Here is an 18,271-nt window from a genome sequence, read left to right on the forward strand (position 1 = left end):
GCAGTAAATGGAGCAAAATAAATGGGTGGCGCAATTGATTATTTTTCTCTATTAAACCCATAGAAAATGTATCACTGAGGTCGTGTTCACATGTAGCGTAAATTCTGCGTTTTTTCTTCAGGTGTCCGCACCACGAGCGCAATAACAATCTTCTCTGATTATTGCATGTTTGCGGTATGTTTTATGCATTGTTCCCCTTATTTGATACATGTTTGGTGCAGATGTGAATCCTGAAGCTGCTAAAGAAAAAAAAACACCAAAACCAAACAGTTCAGCAGCGTCTTTAGACCGAGGATGGAGATGTCATGACATCTCATCCACTTTCTTTGGACATTTAGTCCCTGTTCACATGTAACGTAAATGCTGCATTTTTTTCCTGCTGCTTTTTTTGCACATAAATTCTCTTGTGTTTAATTTTTCAAGCAAAGTAAATGTGATTCCATGAAAGACACTGAACTCTGCTGTTTTTTTTATCTATAGAGATTTCTATGTGGAGCTTAAAAAATGCAGGAGAAAACTGCAGTTACTTTACGTGCAGACTCAAAGCTTTTCTGTATTATCAAAAACACTTAAAAACGCAGAATCACATCTGCACCAAAAATGCATGAAATAGTGGGGAAAAGGCATAAGAAATGCAGCAAAAATGGAATAATCAGAGAAGAATGTTATTGTGTAATTTGGTGCATACACCTGCAGAAACAAAAAAACACCTGATTTATGCAACGTGTGAACACAGCCTTATAGGCACAAATAAGCAACATGTGTGAAGTGATGCTTATATAAATATAAGAAAAGTCTGGCTGCTAAGACTATGAATGAACAGTCCAGGGCATCTGCTGAATGACTCCTACTGCCAAATGGGTGTGGATAGGGGTGTGGCTAGAGGCATGGTCAAAATTTTCTTCGCCAGTTGTTCCCTCTTTCAATTGTTTAAAATTTTGGAGGTATGTCCTTTCAGGCCTCAGCACTCGGCCCCTTTCTGCCCTCAGCCCCCTTTCTACCCTCAGCCCCCTTTCTACCCTCGGTCCTCGGCCCCTTTTCTGCCCTCGGGCCCTTTCTGCCCTCGGTCCTCGGCACCTTTCTTGCCCTCGGCCCCTTTCTGCCCTCAGTCCTCGGCCCCTTTCTGCCCCCACACAGTGAAATGTTCCCCCCTCACAACTCTACAGCAGTGATAGAAGGACACACCGTACTCCTCTATATTTCTCTCCTCGCCCCTTATCACCCATTCACCATTTCTTTCTCCCCCGGAAGACGGAGCTGTCAGAGGGTCAGATTCAGTGAGGGGCGTTCAGCAGATGCCGGGGACAGCAGGGTGCAGGGAGAAATCAAGGAGCCTCCTCTGTATCCAGGACGGTTGGGAACTGGACATGAGATTTTCTTCATTCATAGTTGTAGCAGCCGGAGCTTGTCCATTTTCATGTTAGATTCTCTATAGGATTTTTTTGAGACAAGAGACAATTTCCCAAACGCATCTGTAAGGCTGAGTTCGCATGTAGCGGAAATTCTGCCGTTTTTCTGCTGCTTTTTATCTGAATTATTTCTGTAGGTGTCCGAACCAAACTACATGATAACAATCTTCTCTAGTTTTTTTTCCATTATTTCATGTTTTTGGTGCAGATTTGAAGTAGGGTTTTCCATCATTTTTACTAATACAAAAAACCTTTGTTTCTGCACTTAAAAAATCAACGGTGTGTTTTCTAAATGAGTGTGACGACATGGACTCTCATGGGTTAAAGTTTCTTAAAATTCAGCCAGACAGCATGATAGATTGTCTATAGACGGGGGAGAAGTCCCTCATTGTTTTTACAAGACTCTTGTTGACTCAATGTAATTGTGTTGGCCACTGAAAGCCAGATGTATTGTTCTCCAGACTTTTCCAGTAACCATTGTATTGTAGTTGTGTATTGCTAATGTGATTACCTTAGTAGCCATTGTTGAGTCTGTGACTTGCAGACTCCATGTAGATATCTTCAGTCTTTCTGTAGACATCATTTGGATGAACATTGTCCATGCAGCTTGAGATTCATCCAATGGGAGAGGCGCCTTGTTCAGCCAATCGATGAGGACGCAGTGTATCTAAGTGGAAGGCTGTGGCTATAAAAGGGACTTCTTTAAGCCACCAGGTTGTTGATGGATGCTGATGGATCCAGTCTAAGCTCTTTGGAGCTGACTAGAGGATCAGGATATCTTATGGCTTCAATCTAGGGACTCCGGTTCCGGTTGGAGACCATATATACAGCCTAGGGATTTCGACTCCGGCTGCCAGGATTGTATCATCATACCAGGACTACCTAAGGAGGACACTCAGGTTGGCACAGTTCAGTCACCTGTTACAGACTTTGCAGACCTCAGCCAGCTTCCTAAATCTGGCATTATTCCTTTCTCGGTGGGTGCCCGCCAAAAGCGGGGTGCTGCTGGATTGGAGTAAGCAGCCCTGGAAGCTCTGAGGCATGGACATTCTAAATCCCTGATGAGCCAGCGGAAGGGTGAGACTCTGTTGCCTGTTACATTTGTGTGTTTTGCTGGTTATGTGTTATGTGCCGTTAATTGTTTGGGGATCCAATAAAGTCTAATTATTGTGGTTCCCTCACCCTGTGTTGTCTGAGTAGTGTTACGCCCACGGTTAAGGAGGCCGGCGTTCAGTTGGGATGAGCCCTGAGCCACGCTGTCTTTCTAAAGGCGGTGGGTTTTAGTGGATGAGAGCACCCACTGAGCCCCGTGTCTCCACAATTGGTGGCAGCAGTGGGATACTACTCAGCCTGGTTTACCCAGGGGAGCTGCAGCGGACTGGTGTTTTCGGACACCGTCCAGGGCTCAACAACCAGGGAGGCACATAAGCATACCCAGCAGGCCACAGGGGAGGCATTCAGGTTTCGGACGCTGCCATGTCCAACCCCACCAGCTCAGCCATGGGACAAGGACAAGAGAGGAGTTACGACCGCTGCAGTAAATGGATGCTACAGGATCTGTGCCAGAGGCGAAAGATTATCTACTGGAACACTGAGACTCGGTCAGATTTGATCCAGAAATTAGTCCGTTGGGATGCCCAGAATGATGCAGAGGATGATGAGGATCTCGCCGATATTGACCCAGAGGATTTACACTATGTGCCACATTATGGATCTAGTGACAATTGGGAATCAACTTTGTCCAAAATGGCCCAAGCTACAGTGTTGTTGGATGCATTGGGGCCTAGATCCTCAAGAGAAGAGAGGGCTTATGTTCTGGAATATGTTTATGGGATTCCAGCTGCAGTACTGCTAACACCAGCCGGTCGAGAAGGATTGTCCCGCTACCCAGCAGAAGCTGCACGAAAACAAAGGACTACAAACAGGGCCGGTGACTTGCCCAATCTATGGCGCTGTTATACATGTGGGCGCCATGGACATATAGATAAAGATTGTCTCCAAAACCGAGGCCGCATGCTTGGAGCCCATCTACCAGCTCAGCCGGTCAAGAGCCAGGGACTACGAGACACTGGTTCCTCCATTACCCTGGTAAGCCCAGTTATTGTTTCCCCAGAAGACCCTGTACCAGATTCCCAATTATCCATCTCCCTGGCTGAGGGCCAGCGCTCAGACATTCCTCTGGCATGTGTGCAGTTGGACCTAAGGACCGACCAGGGAGAGGTCGAGGTGGAGCTTGTGGACAGCCTCCCCACACCTGGTATTTTGGGGACCAACCAGGAAGTGATCGATGTGGGGATTGTGAACAGCCTCCCCATACCTGTCATTGTGGAGACTGACCAGAGCAAGGCTGATGTGGAGCTTATGGACACCGTCCCCACACCAGTTATTTCGGGAAAGGACCAGGGAGAGGTTGATGTGAGACCTGTGAACAGCCTTCCCACACCTGTCATTGTGGAGACTGACCAGAGCAAGGCTGATGTGGAGCTTATGAACAGCATCCCCACACCTGTTATTTTGGGGTCTGACCAGGAAGAGGTCCATATGGAGCTTATGGACAGCCTCCCCACACCTGTTGTTTCAGGGACTAACCAGGAGGAAGTTGATGTAGGGCTCATGGACGGTCTCCCCACTTCTGTTGTTTCGGGGAGTAGCCAGGAGGAAGTTGAAGTGGGGTTCATAGATGGCCCCACCAAGCCTGTTGTTTTGGTTACCACTCAGAGGGAAGTGAAAGTGGGGTTTAGGGATTACCTGCTCACACCAGTCATTTTGGAGAATGACCTAGGACAAGGACTATCCAGTCAGTTTGAAGCAGCCATCACCCACTTCCAAGCCAAGCAGGACCCTGATGTGGATCTTTCTAACATCTTTTCCAAGGATAATTCACATTCCCAGTCTCCAGCATCCACTTCTGAGCCAAGAACCGTGAGTAAGCCTAACCACACTGTGGCTATTGACTGGGGGAGGATTGATAGTGGGAGATTTGTGCAGGCCCAACTCATGGACTCCACCTTAGTGCTTGTTCACAATATGGCTGCTCAACTTGGGGGAGGTAATCAGGGGGAGGTGTATAGATGCAAGCCTATGTTGCTGACCTCACCATTAAAAAGGACAATGCCGTCAAGAGGAGAAGGATGATTGGAAGCCTATCATGTCTGGCTAATATTAAGAAGGGGGAGGAATGTGATGACATGGACTCTCATGGGTTAAAGTTTCTTAAAATTCAGCCAGACAGCATGATAGATTGTCTATAGACGGGGGAGAAGTCCCTCATTGTTTTTACAAGACTCTTGTTGACTCAATGTAATTGTGTTGGCCACTGAAAGCCAGACGTATTGTTCTCCAGACTTTTCCAGTAACCATTGTATTGTAGCTGTGTATTGCTAATGTGATTACCTTAGTAGCCATTGTTGAGTCTGTGACTTGCAGACTCCGTGTAGATATCTTCAGTCTTTCTGTAGACATCATTTGGATGAACATTGTCCATGCAGCTTGAGATTCATCCAATGGGAGAGGCGCCTTGTCCAGCCAATCGATGAGGATGCAGTGTATCTAAGTGGAAGGCTGTGGCTATAAAAGGGACTTCTTTAAGCCACCAGGTTGTTGATGGATGCTGATGGATCCAGTCTAAGCTCTTTGGAGCTGACTAGAGGATCAGGATATCTTATGGCTTCAATCTAGGGACTCCGGTTCCGGTTGGAGACCATATCCACAGCCTAGGGATTTCGACTCCGGCTGCCAGGATTGTATCATCATACCAGGGCTACCTAAGGAGGACACTCAGGTTGGGACAGTTCAGTCACCTGTTACAGACTTTGCAGACCTCAGCCAGCTTCCTAAATCTGGCATTTTTCCTTTCTCGGTGGGTGTCCGCCAAAAGCGGGGTGCTGCTGGATTGGAGTAAGCGGCCCTGGAAGCTCTGAGGCATGGACATTCTAAATCCCTGGTGAGCCAGCGGAAGGGTGAGACTCTGTTGCCTGTTACATTTGTGTGTTTTGCTGGTTATGTGTTATGTGCCGTTAATTGTTTGGGGATGCAATGAAGTCTAATTATTGTGGTTCCCTCACCCTGTGTTGTCTGAGTAGTGTTACGCCCACGGTTAAGGAGGCCGGCGTTCAGTTGGGATGAGCCCTGAGCCACGCTGTCTTTCTAAAGGCGGTGGGTTTTAGTGGACGAGAGCACCCACTGAGCCCCGTGTCTCCACAATGAGTCTTTGACAGATTTCTTTACAGGCTCCTCACAGACGTCTGTACTAAAAAAAAAAAATTAAAACCACAGCACTCAACAGCATTTTTAGTGCTCAGGAGTTTTCATGAAATCACATCCACTTTACTTAGGGGTACTTTGCACACTACGACATCGCAGGTGCGATGTCGGTGGGGTCAAATTGAAAATGACGCACATCCGACATCGCAGGCGACATCGTAGTGTGTAAAGCCTAGATGATACGATTAACGAGCGCAAAAGCTTCATAATCGTATCATCGGTGTAGCGTCGGCGTAATCCATAATTACGCTGACGCGACGGTCCGATGTTGTTCCTCGTTCCTGCGGTAGCACACATCGCTGTGTGTGAAGTCGCAGGAGTGAGGAACATCTCCTACCGGCGTCACCGCGGCTCCCGTAGGATATGCGGAAGGAAGGAGGTGGGCGGGATGTTTACATCCCGCTCATCTCCGCCTCTCCGCTCCTATTGGCCGTCTGCCGTGTGACGTCGCAGTGACGCCGTACGACCCGCCCCCTTAATAAGGAGGCGGGTCACCGGCCAGAGCGATGTCCCAGGACAGGTGAGTCCATGTGAAGCTGCCGTAGCGATAATGTTCGCTACGGCAGCTATCACAAGGATATCGCAGCTGCGACGGGGGCGGGGACTATCGCGCTCGGCATCGCAGCATCGGCTTGCGATGTCGCAGCGTGCAAAGTACCCCTTAGACAGTTAAATGCAGCAGATTTTCTGAACAAAATACGTAATTACTTACTGGTAATGTGTTTTTTTCGGAACCCATGACAGCACCATGGAGATAAGGGATCCGTCCTTCTAAGACAGGAAACCTACTGAATAAAAAGGCGGTACCTCTCCCACGCATCAGTTGGATAAGGCCTGTTTCACACATCCGGCATTTCGCCGGATCCGGCACACTCCAGTACAGTGTATTACAGTACAATGGCATTGCAGCAACCTCCAGTCACATGCTGTCATGTGACCGGAGCCTGCCGCGATTCCATTGTACAGTATTACACTGTACTGGAGTGTGTCGGATCCGGTGAAATGCCGGATGTGTGAAACGGGCCTTACAGAGCATGCGAGGACCTCTGGATACACATTGTTAACCTAACCTACACCTAATCACCTAAGGCCCTGTGCCCACGCTGTGGATTTTGATGCAGATTTTCAGAAATCTGCAGCAAAATCTATGAGAATTCAGAAGTGCTGTGCCAATAGGTTTTGTCCTCCGTGTCCACTATATTACATATATACATGTGTAGATCTGATATCCCCTTTTGTTTTGTTTTTTGTTTTTTTTATTTTTGTGTTTAATGAAGCACCCTACACATGAAGGTAGGGAATATACCGGTGCTATCATGAGTTCCGAAATAAACACATTACCGGTAAGTAATTACTTATTTATTCTACTACCCACGACAGCAGCACGAAGAGAATTACACCGAACTCAGCTAGGGAGAGACAACTGCCTGTAGAACTCTTCTACCAAAAGTGAGATTAGAGGAGGATGATAGATCTAGCCAGTAGTGCTTAGAAAAAGGTAGAGGGTGAAGACCATGTTGCCGCCTTACAAATGTGCTCGATGGAGACATCGGACTTTTCTGCCCAGGAAATTGCCTCCGCTGTATGTACATACAGCTGTATGGGCTGTATTCTATAAAGGTTCATCTTGCTACTGGCCCCCCTTTCAGACCTTAATAACAACTTTATAAAATATTACCTTTTGCTATGGTACTGAGGTTTGCTGGCCCCATGGGCGGGCTGTATTTTGTCAGTTATCCCCCCTCCTGCCGCTGTTCGCTGTCCCCCAGTGTTGATTTACATAGATGAGGCCGCCGCCTTCATGTTCCGCAGTGCTCCTGAAGTCTCGCGCATGCACAGTGGCACTATCGCGGGACTGAGCACTGTTTTCAAATTGAGAGCGCCGGTGATGTTATTGCGCAGGCGCGAGATTATGCGCCGCGGGTAATTGGATGACGCTGGTGATGACATTCACAGCGCCACCCATAATCTCGCGCCTGCGCAATAACATCACCGGCGCTCATGATTTGAAAACAGTGCTCAGTCCCGCGACAGTGCCACTGCGCATGCGCGAGATTTAAGGAGCACTGCTGAACATGAGGGCGGTGGCATCATCTATGTAAAAGAATACTGGAGGACAGCGAACAGCGGCAGGAGGGGGGATAACTGACGAAATACAGTCGCCCACGGGTCCAGCAAACCTCATTACCATAGCAAAAAGTAATATTTTATAAAGTTGTTATTTAGGTCTGAAAGGGGTGCCAGTAGCAAGATAAACCTTTATAGCAGACACCCGAGTCACTTTCTCCGTCCGGTGTACAGCAGAGTGGTGGATCCAGGTACAGGAAGGAAGAGGTGGGCGGGGCCTGCACAAGCTCTGGTCATGTGGCAGCCGGAGCTAGTTCAGGCCCGCCCACCTCCTGCACAGTGCAGCAGACGATGATAGAGTGACACGGCCGCCGGAAAGCGAGGTGCTGCATGATGGAGGTAAGTATGAACACCCGATCACTGCAGCACTTGTTATGCATTGAGGATGCAGTGCCGAAGCCATGGTACTGTATCCTCAATGCAGAATGCCCGCACAATATCCGCAGGACATTCCGCAATAAAACCGCAGCATGGAAACAGACAAAGTTGTGCTGCGGATTTCTGGGAGCTCCTGTGGAATGTCCTGCGGATATATCCGCAGGACACTGTCCCCGTGGGCACATAGCCTAAATCTACTCCCAAATAGGTCTATGACTGGTTTCCCCCACAAGTCAACTAATTGGGAAAACACCCATTTCCCTTGTCTTAGCCGATTTTGGCTCAGAAAATTTGCTTTGCTTTGAGGTGTAGTACTGTTAGGCTATGTGCGCACTCTGCGTCGAGGTAGTTGCAGTTCTAAACGCATCCTCTGGCAGAAATGGTTGGTTTTGACCACAGAAACGCTATAAATACGCTTGCGTTTTTACCGCGTTTCACCTGCTTTTTCATTGCTTAAAGTCAGATGCGTTTTGAATACAAATACAATGCTAAATAAAGTTTAAACATACAAACACTATGAAAAAAATGGGAAAAAAGATAATAAATATGAAGATTATTATCAATCAAAAGATGGCTAATTTTATTAAAATGATAACTTTGTGATAACAATTATGCATAAAATTACATTTATTTATGGATTTTCCTAAATTTAATTGTCGAACTATGTGTGTGTGTAAAGGGACATATCATGCCATTAAAATTTTGCCAAAAACGCATGCAATTAATTGGTCCAAAACGCATGTTTTCTGCATCAAAAAAGCATTTTAAACGCTAGAATTTTGTTTAAGGTTGCGTTTTGCAACTTCTTATTGACTTCAATGTTATCAAAATGCAGCCCAAATGGCAAAAACAATTGACATGTTGCTTCTTTGAACGCTGAGTTTTTGCCCAAATTTATGCAAATTAAACGCAGAGTTTAGAAAAGCAAAGTGCGCACAAGAAAGTACAATTTCCCAGTGACTTTGCTTGAAAAGCAAAACGCAAGCATTTTGGCATGAAAATGCTGCAGTTCAAAACGCAGCTGAAACGCAGGTAAAAACGCAAAGTGCTCACATAGCCTTAATGACTGCAGGTGTTGCTCTACTAGTTGAAATATACGGACATTCGTCTGTAACAGGTCTCTGGAACAAGTTCCCCCTTGACAGTTGATATAGGCCACCGTTACTGAATTGTCCGAGAGAATTTGCACGTGACACCCTACTAGAAGGGGTAGAAATTTTTATACTGCGTGTTCTACCGCCATCAGTTCTTTTAGGTTTGAAGAGGTCGCGTGCTGCGATTTTCTGCGAGAGTCGTATCACTCGCACCCACTCAAGTAAATGGAAGCGAGAGAAACATCGGACTGCACTCGGATGTTATCCCAGTGCAGTGCGATATACGCACAGGCTGACAATGGAGGAGATGGGGGGATTAACCCCTCCCTCTCCTCTGCAGCGCCCGCCCATCATCTTCGCAGCTGTGACCCGATCGTAAGATCGGGTCATAGTCGCATGACACTCAGCCCAGGCTCGCAACAGAGCCTGAGTCGGGGCTCATTAGCATATCACATTTGTTGCTCTCGCATCGGATGCCATACGCTAATGTGTCTGCAAGTTTAGGTTAACAATGTTTATCTGGAGATCCTCTCATGATCTGTAATACAACTGACGCGTGGGATAAGTACTGCCTTTTTATTCAGTAGGTTTCCTGTCCTAGAAGAGCGGATCCCCTCTCTTCGTGGTGCTGTCATGAGTGCTAGGAAAAACAGCGTATATTGATCCCATATTACCATCCCCCAATGAATAGTATAATGTTCCCACAGTACCGCCATCCATCCCCATGCAGTATAATATTCCACAGTACCGCCATCCCCCCAACACGTAGTATAATGTTCCCACAGTACCGCCATCCCACCAACACACAGTATAATGTTCCCACAGTACCGCCATCCCCCAACACACAGTATAATGTTCTCACAGTACCACTATCCCCACACACACAGTATAATGTTCCCACAGTACTACCATCCATCCCCATGCAGTATAATGTTCCCACAGTACCGCCATCCCCCCAACACACAGTATAATGTTCCCACAGTACCGCCATCCCCCCAACACTCAGAATAATGTTCCCACAGTACCGTCATCCCCCCAACACACAGCATAATGTTTCCACAGTACCGCCATCCCCCCAACACATAGTATAATGTTCCCACAGTACAGCCATCCCCCCCAACACACAGTATGATGTTCCCACAGTACCGCCATCCCCCCAACACACAGTATAATGTTCCCACAGTACCACCCTCCCCCACACACAGTATAATGTTTCCACAGTACCGCCATCCCCACACACACAGTATAATGTTCCCACAGTACCGCCATCACTCCCAACACACAGTATAATGTTCCCACAGTACAGCCATCCCCCCCAACACACAGTATAATGTTCCCACAGTACCGCCATCACGTAACACATAGTATAATGTTCCCACAGTATTGCCATCTCCCCTCACACATTATGATGCTACAAGATGTCCCCCACACTGGCAATACACACCACCAGCTAATAAATAAATCCTCACTTATCTCCATTCTTGATGCAGATACAGATGAACTTAGCACATACCACCGACCTCCTGGATCAGCTTTCCAAGTCTGGAAATGTGGATCTGGGACGGTCAGCAGATGCTAGAGGTGTATGAGGGGTTCGTTCTTTTTCTTTCTGGATAATTTTTTTCAGTTACCTCAAATATATGCAAGATGTATTCTCTCTTTCTCTTCATCAAGAATGGAGAATGTTCTCTTTTCTTTATTGCTAAAACTGTGATCTTTATTTTTCAGTTAAAAAAATCTTTTTTTTACCCTTTTCAGAAATCCTCATTAGTGCGATTATACAACATCCAGCCTGTGATTGCTCAGGTGATACACTGCATTACTGTGGTACAGGGTATTATCCCTGCCTGATCGTGTAATACTAACAGCGCCATACACATGAGATAACTGTTGGCGGAATGATATGTCATCTGATGGCTATCTCACCTGACTGCCCATACACACAACACAACTGTTCTACTTGGCTGGGATTTCCTGTGGTTTCTATGAAATAGTAATTGGCAGCCTCCTCTAGTGAAGGATTATCTCCAAGGAGAAAAACAAATCACAATCTGAAATTCAGCATGCCAGATCTTTTTCTCTGACATCATCTCTGTCCTGAGACCCCACGCATGTTATATAGTTGACCAATTCCAACTGAAATAAGCAATTTCAGCAAACTTTAATCAAATGTGTATGGCAGCCTTAAAGGTAAAATGAATAATGTAAAATAATAAAATTACCACCGCTGTGTTATGATGGTGTAATCAACTCACACAGGATAAATTGGTAAAACACTGACAATTCTGCAACTGACCCAGCCGGTTTCTGTGCAGATTTGGATTCTGCGGTCCCTAGTGGTTCCTGCGTTGACTGGAATAGCCCTAACCCCAGACTAATTTATGGCAACTCAGACCTATGATGACTGAAGGGCCATCGAGTGCTTCATGTTCATCCTAAGAAACCAGAGGGCATGTGACATGTTCCTTGGATCTCCCACCCGTCTCTGCATTTACTGCTCAGTCCCAAAGAACTTGTGATTCCTACAGCCAATTAGTTGCCTAAGCAGTGACTAAAATAGCCAGTGATTGGTAGCATGGAGGAGACGTCTTAGTCAGCAACTCAACTTATGTCCCAATCTGTACGGGAGAAGAGAGAATACAATTTCTTCACATTGTATCTCCTGATATGTTCCTCTTTATTGTCTGCACTTATTGTGTTATTACACCGAATTCTTTGTGATTTTACATCATCACCTTTTCCCCATTAAGGTCCCTACAATATTGGATCCTTTCAGTGGACAGGGAAATGGACAGGGACAAGATGGCGGAGAGGATATTAGATCTCACCCTAGAGATCCTCTTCCGGCTTACTGGAGAGGTGAGAGATTCTGATGACGTCACATTACATTATTCTTATCTATGGGATTAACAGATGGACAGAACTGGAAAGGTGAGGACTCTGGAAATGTCTGTAGTGAGATTTATTACTGTGTCTCTCCATAACCAGGATTACACAGTAGTGAAGAAGACCTCTAGTGAGCGCTGTCAGGACCCTGTATCTGAGGGAAGGGGATTCATTGGACCTCTTCCTCACCCTCTGATACATGAGGACATCAGTGACCAGAAGATTCTAGAACTCACCTACAAGATGATTGAGCTGCTGACTGGAGAGGTGACACTGCTGGGAATGCTGGGACATTATACAGTAACGCTGTGAAGGGATCGGGGATGACGGTATCATTGTATGTGTCAGGTTTCTATAAGGTGTCAGGACGTCACCGTCTATTTCTCCATGGAGGAGTGGGAGTATTTAGAAGGACACAAAGATCTGTACAAGGTCATCATGATGGAGGTTCCCCAGCCCCTCACATCACCAGGTAATAGACAGGACTAAATACACACGGCCTATAATTATCTGTATGTAAAAAAAATAATTCAGTCCCTGTATGTGTCTCCTCCAGTTCTATGCAGTAAGAGGACAACACCAGAGAGATGTCCCCATCCTCTTCCTCAGGACTGTAAACAAGAAGACCCCGATGTTCCTCAGGATCATCAGGTAGATGGAGAGAAGGTGTCGTGAAATCTCCCTATGATGTGTAGACGGCTGTGAAGGTCTTGTGCTCAGTCTTGTTTTATCCATCAGTATTATATATTTATACTTTTGTAATGAGAACGGTAGAGATGGCAGGATTAGAGCTGATCATAGATGTGACTTGTCCATCTGTCTGTGACTTCTACAATATTTGTTTCAGGGTGAAGATCTGACCCATATTAATACTACAGAGACATATGTGAGGGGTGATGAGTGGTGTAAAGAGGAGATTGCTACAGATAACCACCCAGGTGAGTAGTGACCACTAAATGCGTAGAAGTCACAGATTTCTCAGTCACCGGCTGTGGCTGCTTTACTGGGGGTGTTGTCCAAACATCTAATCGCCGCTGGATCACAACATTCTTTTCTACCTGGAATTGTTCAAATTACTTTGGGTACTGAAAACCTTTCTTAGGCCTGCAACACACATCCGTGCCTCCGGTACGTGTTTGGTACGTTTTTGCATGTACCGGAGACACGGAGACCCATGTTATTCTATGGGTGATGGCACACATGTAAAATCACACGGAACGTGTGTCCGTGTGATAAGTACGTGATTGCGTTTTCCCGCACGGACAACATGTCCGTTTTTGGCGGTCAGCACGCAGGCACGGACCCTCTAAAGTCAATGGGTCCGTGCCTGCACGGACGGCACACGGAGCATGTCCTTGTCCAGCACGTTTCGTCCGTGTGCGTTTTTAAACGAGCGATCTATTTTTTTTTCTTTTTTATTAAAGTCAGTCTACCTACCTTTTTTTCTGCTGTTCTCAGTCATAATTACATTGGCGCTCGGTCTTTTTCTTCACCCGGCTCATACGTACCAATCCCCGATCACCAGCGCGGCGAGGAACAGCTGTGCCGAAAATACGCGGCTTCAATTCATTTAAAAATGCCGGCTGCTCATTAATCAATCTCGTATTCCCTGCTTCCCCCGCCCACAGGCGCCTATGATTGGTTGCAGTCAAACACGCCCCCACGCTGAGTGACAGCTGTTTCACTGCACCCAATCACAGCAGCCGGTGGGCGGGTATATACTGTGCAGTGAAATAAATAAATAATTAATTTAAAAAACCGACGTGCGGTCCCCCCCCATTTTGATACCAGCCAAGATAAAGCCATACGGCTGAAGGCTGGTATTCTCAGGATGGGGAGCCCCACGTTATGGGAAGCCCCCCAGCCTAAAAATATCAGCCAGCAGCCGCCCGGAATTGCCGCATACAATAGATGCGACAGTTCTGGGACTCTACCCGGCTCTTCCCGATTTGCCCTGGTGCGTTGGCAATCGGGGTTAAATGGAGTTAATGGCAGCCCATAGCTGCCAATAAGTCCAAGATTAATCATTGCAGGCGTCTATGAGACACCCCCAATGATTAACCTGCAAGTTAAAGTAAATAAACACACACAACGAAAAAAGCCTTTATTTGAAATAAAAAACAATAACAAATTCCCTCGTTCACCAATTTATTATGCCCCAAATACCCATCCATGTCCGGCGTAATCCACGGAGGTCCCGCGTCGCTTCCAGCTCTGCTACATGAAGGTGACAGGAGCTGCAGAAGAACACCGCCGCTCCTGTCACCTCCACGCAGCAACTGAGGTGAGTAGCGCGATCAGCTGAGCTGTCACTCAGGTTACTCGCGGCCACCGCTGGATCCTCCAACTGTGACAGCAAGTCGCCCGAGTGACAGCGATGAAGTCACAGTTGAGTTGCGGTCTCGGGTGGAGGATCCAGCTAGCCGCAGGTAACCTGAGTGACGGCAGCGCTAATCACGCTGCTCACTGCAGTCACTCAGGGGATTAGCGGTCACCAGTGAGTTCTTTACGGGTGACCGCTAAACAGTACGCGACACAGACAGAGCCGCGGTATGAGGATAAAGTCGGGTGAAGTTCACCCGAGTTCATTCTCATCATGCAACTGTCTGCTGTCTGCCGACGTGTATCAAACGACATTTCACCACACACACGGACATTTCACACGGACATTTCACGTACACATACACCGACATTCCACATGCACACACGGACATTCCACACGCACACACGGATAGCATACACCATCACACGGATGTCATACGTACCGGAGAAATGCCCAAAAAAGCCGGAACACGGACCCGAAAAACGGACCATGTCACACGTACGTTTTCTATGCGGAAGTGTGTTTTCGGCCTTACATAGAGCTTACAACCTGGAGGGTCCACCTACCCCCAACAATTAGAATATGCTGACCCTTAAGCGGGCTTTCCACACTACAATATATCTTACGATGTGTCGGCGGGATCACGTCGTAAGTGACGCACATCCTGCATCGTAAGTTATATTGTAGCGTGTGACAACTACATGCGATTGCGATTGAACGTTAAAACGTTCATCGCATGCACGTCGTTCAATTGCTAAAAATTGAACGTGAGGTTGTTCAATGTTCCCGACGTACCACACATCGCAGTGTGTGACACCCCGGGAACGATGAACAGATCTTACCTGCGTCCCGCGGCTCCCGCCGGTAATGCGGAAGGAAGAAGGTGGGCGGGATGTTTACGTCCCGCTCATCTCCGCCCCTCCGCTTCTATTGGCCGGCTGCCGCGTGACATCGATAGACGCCGAACATCCCTCCCACTCCAGGAAGTGGACGTTCGCCGCCCACATCGAGGTCATATGGAAGGGTAAGTACGTGTGACGGCAAATAATCGTATACTTAATCGTAATGTGTAAAGCAGGCTTTACCTGCCCAGATCTGTCAACTTTAAAGACAAATGATAGCATATGTAGAATGTGCTGGCAAGTTAGAAAATCACTTGATGAAAAATATTATGTTGGGCCTCTAAGAGAAAGTGGAGGGTAATGAAACAGTTTCCTTCCTAAAATGCTGGCATCATATAATGGTTGTGTCCTTCCCCCGTTGTGCTGCGGACGTCCACGTGTACTCTTGCTCTCTCCTTCCCCCGACACCTGTGTACACCGCACAAGTTCCCTGGGAATGTCTTCGGGTGTGCACATAAACTGACCCTCCTCTTAAAGGGCTGGCGCGCCATTTCTCGGCTGAGAGGCACTGTTTATTTAAGGCACCCTCCCATTAGGGGAGGTGCCTACGCAACACCTGTAGTTAGTCTACAGTCTGCTAGCTAGTTGTCAGGTCCTCGCCATACATTATAATTCACTCCCCATAGTTCTCCATACATTATAATACAATCCCCATAGTTCTCCATACGTTATAATACACTACTCATAGTCCTCCATACATTATAATACACTCCCCCTAGTCCTCCATACATTATAATACACTCCCCATAGTTCTCCATACATTATAATACACTTCCCATAGTTTTCCATAAATTATAATACACTGTTCATAGTCCTCCATACATTATAATACACTCTCCATAGTTTGCCATGCATTATAATACACTCCCCATAGTATTATGTACCCTCATGTAGTATACAGCTCCCGTACTGTTTAATAGACCCCCTTAGCCCTCTGGTCACCATGATTAAATACATATACTTACTTCTCCTAGTTTCCCTCCTGTCCAGTCTCCTCACCGCGTCCACCGTTTTGCTGCTCTGCACAGCGCACAGTGGTGACGTCATCGCGCTCTGCTGAGCTGTCAGAGGCAGACTGCAGACAGACACAGCAGGAGAATGATGACAGAGGGAGTTCTCCGTCTCTCACCATTGCTTTCAATTGTCTTTGCACCTGCAATGCTGATACAATTGGAAGTGCGATCCTTGGAGGGGGGGGGCCTGATGCCAGTCCGATGCCAGCGCTGGCACCGGGCTCTCCTGAGTCACAGGCTCTACAGTATAGTGGTGGCGTGGCCTGCAATCATTGCCCTTGCGCCACTAGCTGAGGTCCTCGGGACCCCTGAACCCCCAGGCCCAGTCGCAATGGCACCCCCTGTGCTCCTCTCACTGACCACCAATGAAAGAGGTGCCCTTCTGGAAGTGCGGCGGGGGCCGGGTAAATGGCCTCAGGGGGCTGCATACGGCCCGCAGGCCATAGTTTGGGGACCCCTGATCTACAGCTTTAAGTGTTCAGTGAGAGCCAAGTGTGAATTTCTGTACAATAACAACAGATTTTCCCTTTATCCTGACTCTTCAATTTATTTTAAAATTGACTAACTTTAAAGGTGATTGCGATAAACTACACAAAAAATATTACACCTGTGCGATGATATATCTCTGAGCTGTGCGTGGTTGATATACATTTATTCACATCTGCAGGAGACACGTTGCCTGGCTCTGGCTCTGGTTTTGGTTTTATGGCCATTTCAGAAATGCCATTATGTTTTTGATATTAAGGAATTTATAAATGCTGCACAATCGCTCCTGAAATGGGAAGCACTAATACTTTCTCTACTTTTCTGGTCAGGACTCATAGACGCTCCAATGCTCCATCATAAATAAGTGCAACTCCAGTCTAGTGTTGGAGTTCTCCTCTCGATTATACGTTTTTGTTTGGGATGTGACTTTTTTTTTTATCCTAGGTCTTCTTTTTTTCAGGTTCATTCTGTAAGTTATGTTTGATTGTGGTGAAACTCATCTGACAGAAAATACTAGCCCCTACGATAGTTTAGATCACCAAGAGCCAGCAAGCCACATACTCTGGAGTAATTAGAGATGTTGCACCACTGGCAATTTTTTTTTTTACTGATGAAGACTGTTGAGTTTGTTAATTTCAGTAGATTTGTTATCGTCTATAGTAACAGATTTTGACTACAGTAGTTAGTGCGTAAAATACTCTGATGTAACCACTTCCCGCAGACGGTTTTGTGTTCCTAATTAGGCCCCATTTTTCAAATACAGTGTCACTTTATGAGTAGGGCTGTAAAAGTCCGGATACACGCGGTTTCAAAGATGCCCAGGTGCCAGACCCGGACCCGGGATTCCGGGTGCACGATCTGTGGCGCCCCTGATCTGGTCAGGCACCACTGATTACTGCACCCATGCTGGGACAGTACTTCCAGGTAATCCTAAGGGCCAGAATGAGGTGTGTACGCACAGACACATAGCAACCAGGTCTCTCACACCAGTAGATAGGACCCTTGGGTAGTCTCAGAGGTGGCTAGCTTTCAAATCTCATCAAGGGGTGGAGCGGAGAGGCTGAGAGCTAAAGTGCAGAGGTTTTCAGGAAGAGAGGAGAGCCAGTCTGGTGGTGGAGCGCGGCGGTCGCGAGGCAGATACGTGCGCTCACACTAGTCAGACCCTGCGCGGTGTAGTGACAGTTAGCGGGGGAGAACGGTCACCGAGGAATCAGAGAAAAGAGGTGCTCCTGGTGACTAGGCACGTACGGGGTACAGGTTCCTAGAGCAGACTCCAGTTTAACGATCTGCTAAACCTGCCGGTGAAGGGAACTACAGGTACCTCACCAACATCACAGAGTCCGAGCCTCAGCAGCAACACAGGGACCCATAAGGAGACAGAGCTTGAAGC

At 47.0% G+C, this 18,271-nt stretch overlaps 1 protein-coding gene across 1 annotated transcript in view; it reads left to right on the forward strand.

Moving 5' to 3' along the window:
- The window catches only part of LOC142312957 (uncharacterized), a 210,455-nt gene that overhangs the window by 183,248 nt on the left and 8,936 nt on the right, over positions 1–18,271 (forward strand). Inside the window, 5 exon segments of the mRNA XM_075351946.1 lie at positions 12,022–12,130; positions 12,260–12,424; positions 12,506–12,629; positions 12,714–12,808; positions 13,005–13,095. Coding sequence (XP_075208061.1) covers positions 12,022–12,130; positions 12,260–12,424; positions 12,506–12,629; positions 12,714–12,808; positions 13,005–13,095 — 584 coding nt within the window.

This window comes from Anomaloglossus baeobatrachus, chromosome 5, assembly GCF_048569485.1.
Source record: "Anomaloglossus baeobatrachus isolate aAnoBae1 chromosome 5, aAnoBae1.hap1, whole genome shotgun sequence".
Classification (NCBI taxonomy): domain Eukaryota; kingdom Metazoa; phylum Chordata; class Amphibia; order Anura; family Aromobatidae; genus Anomaloglossus; species Anomaloglossus baeobatrachus.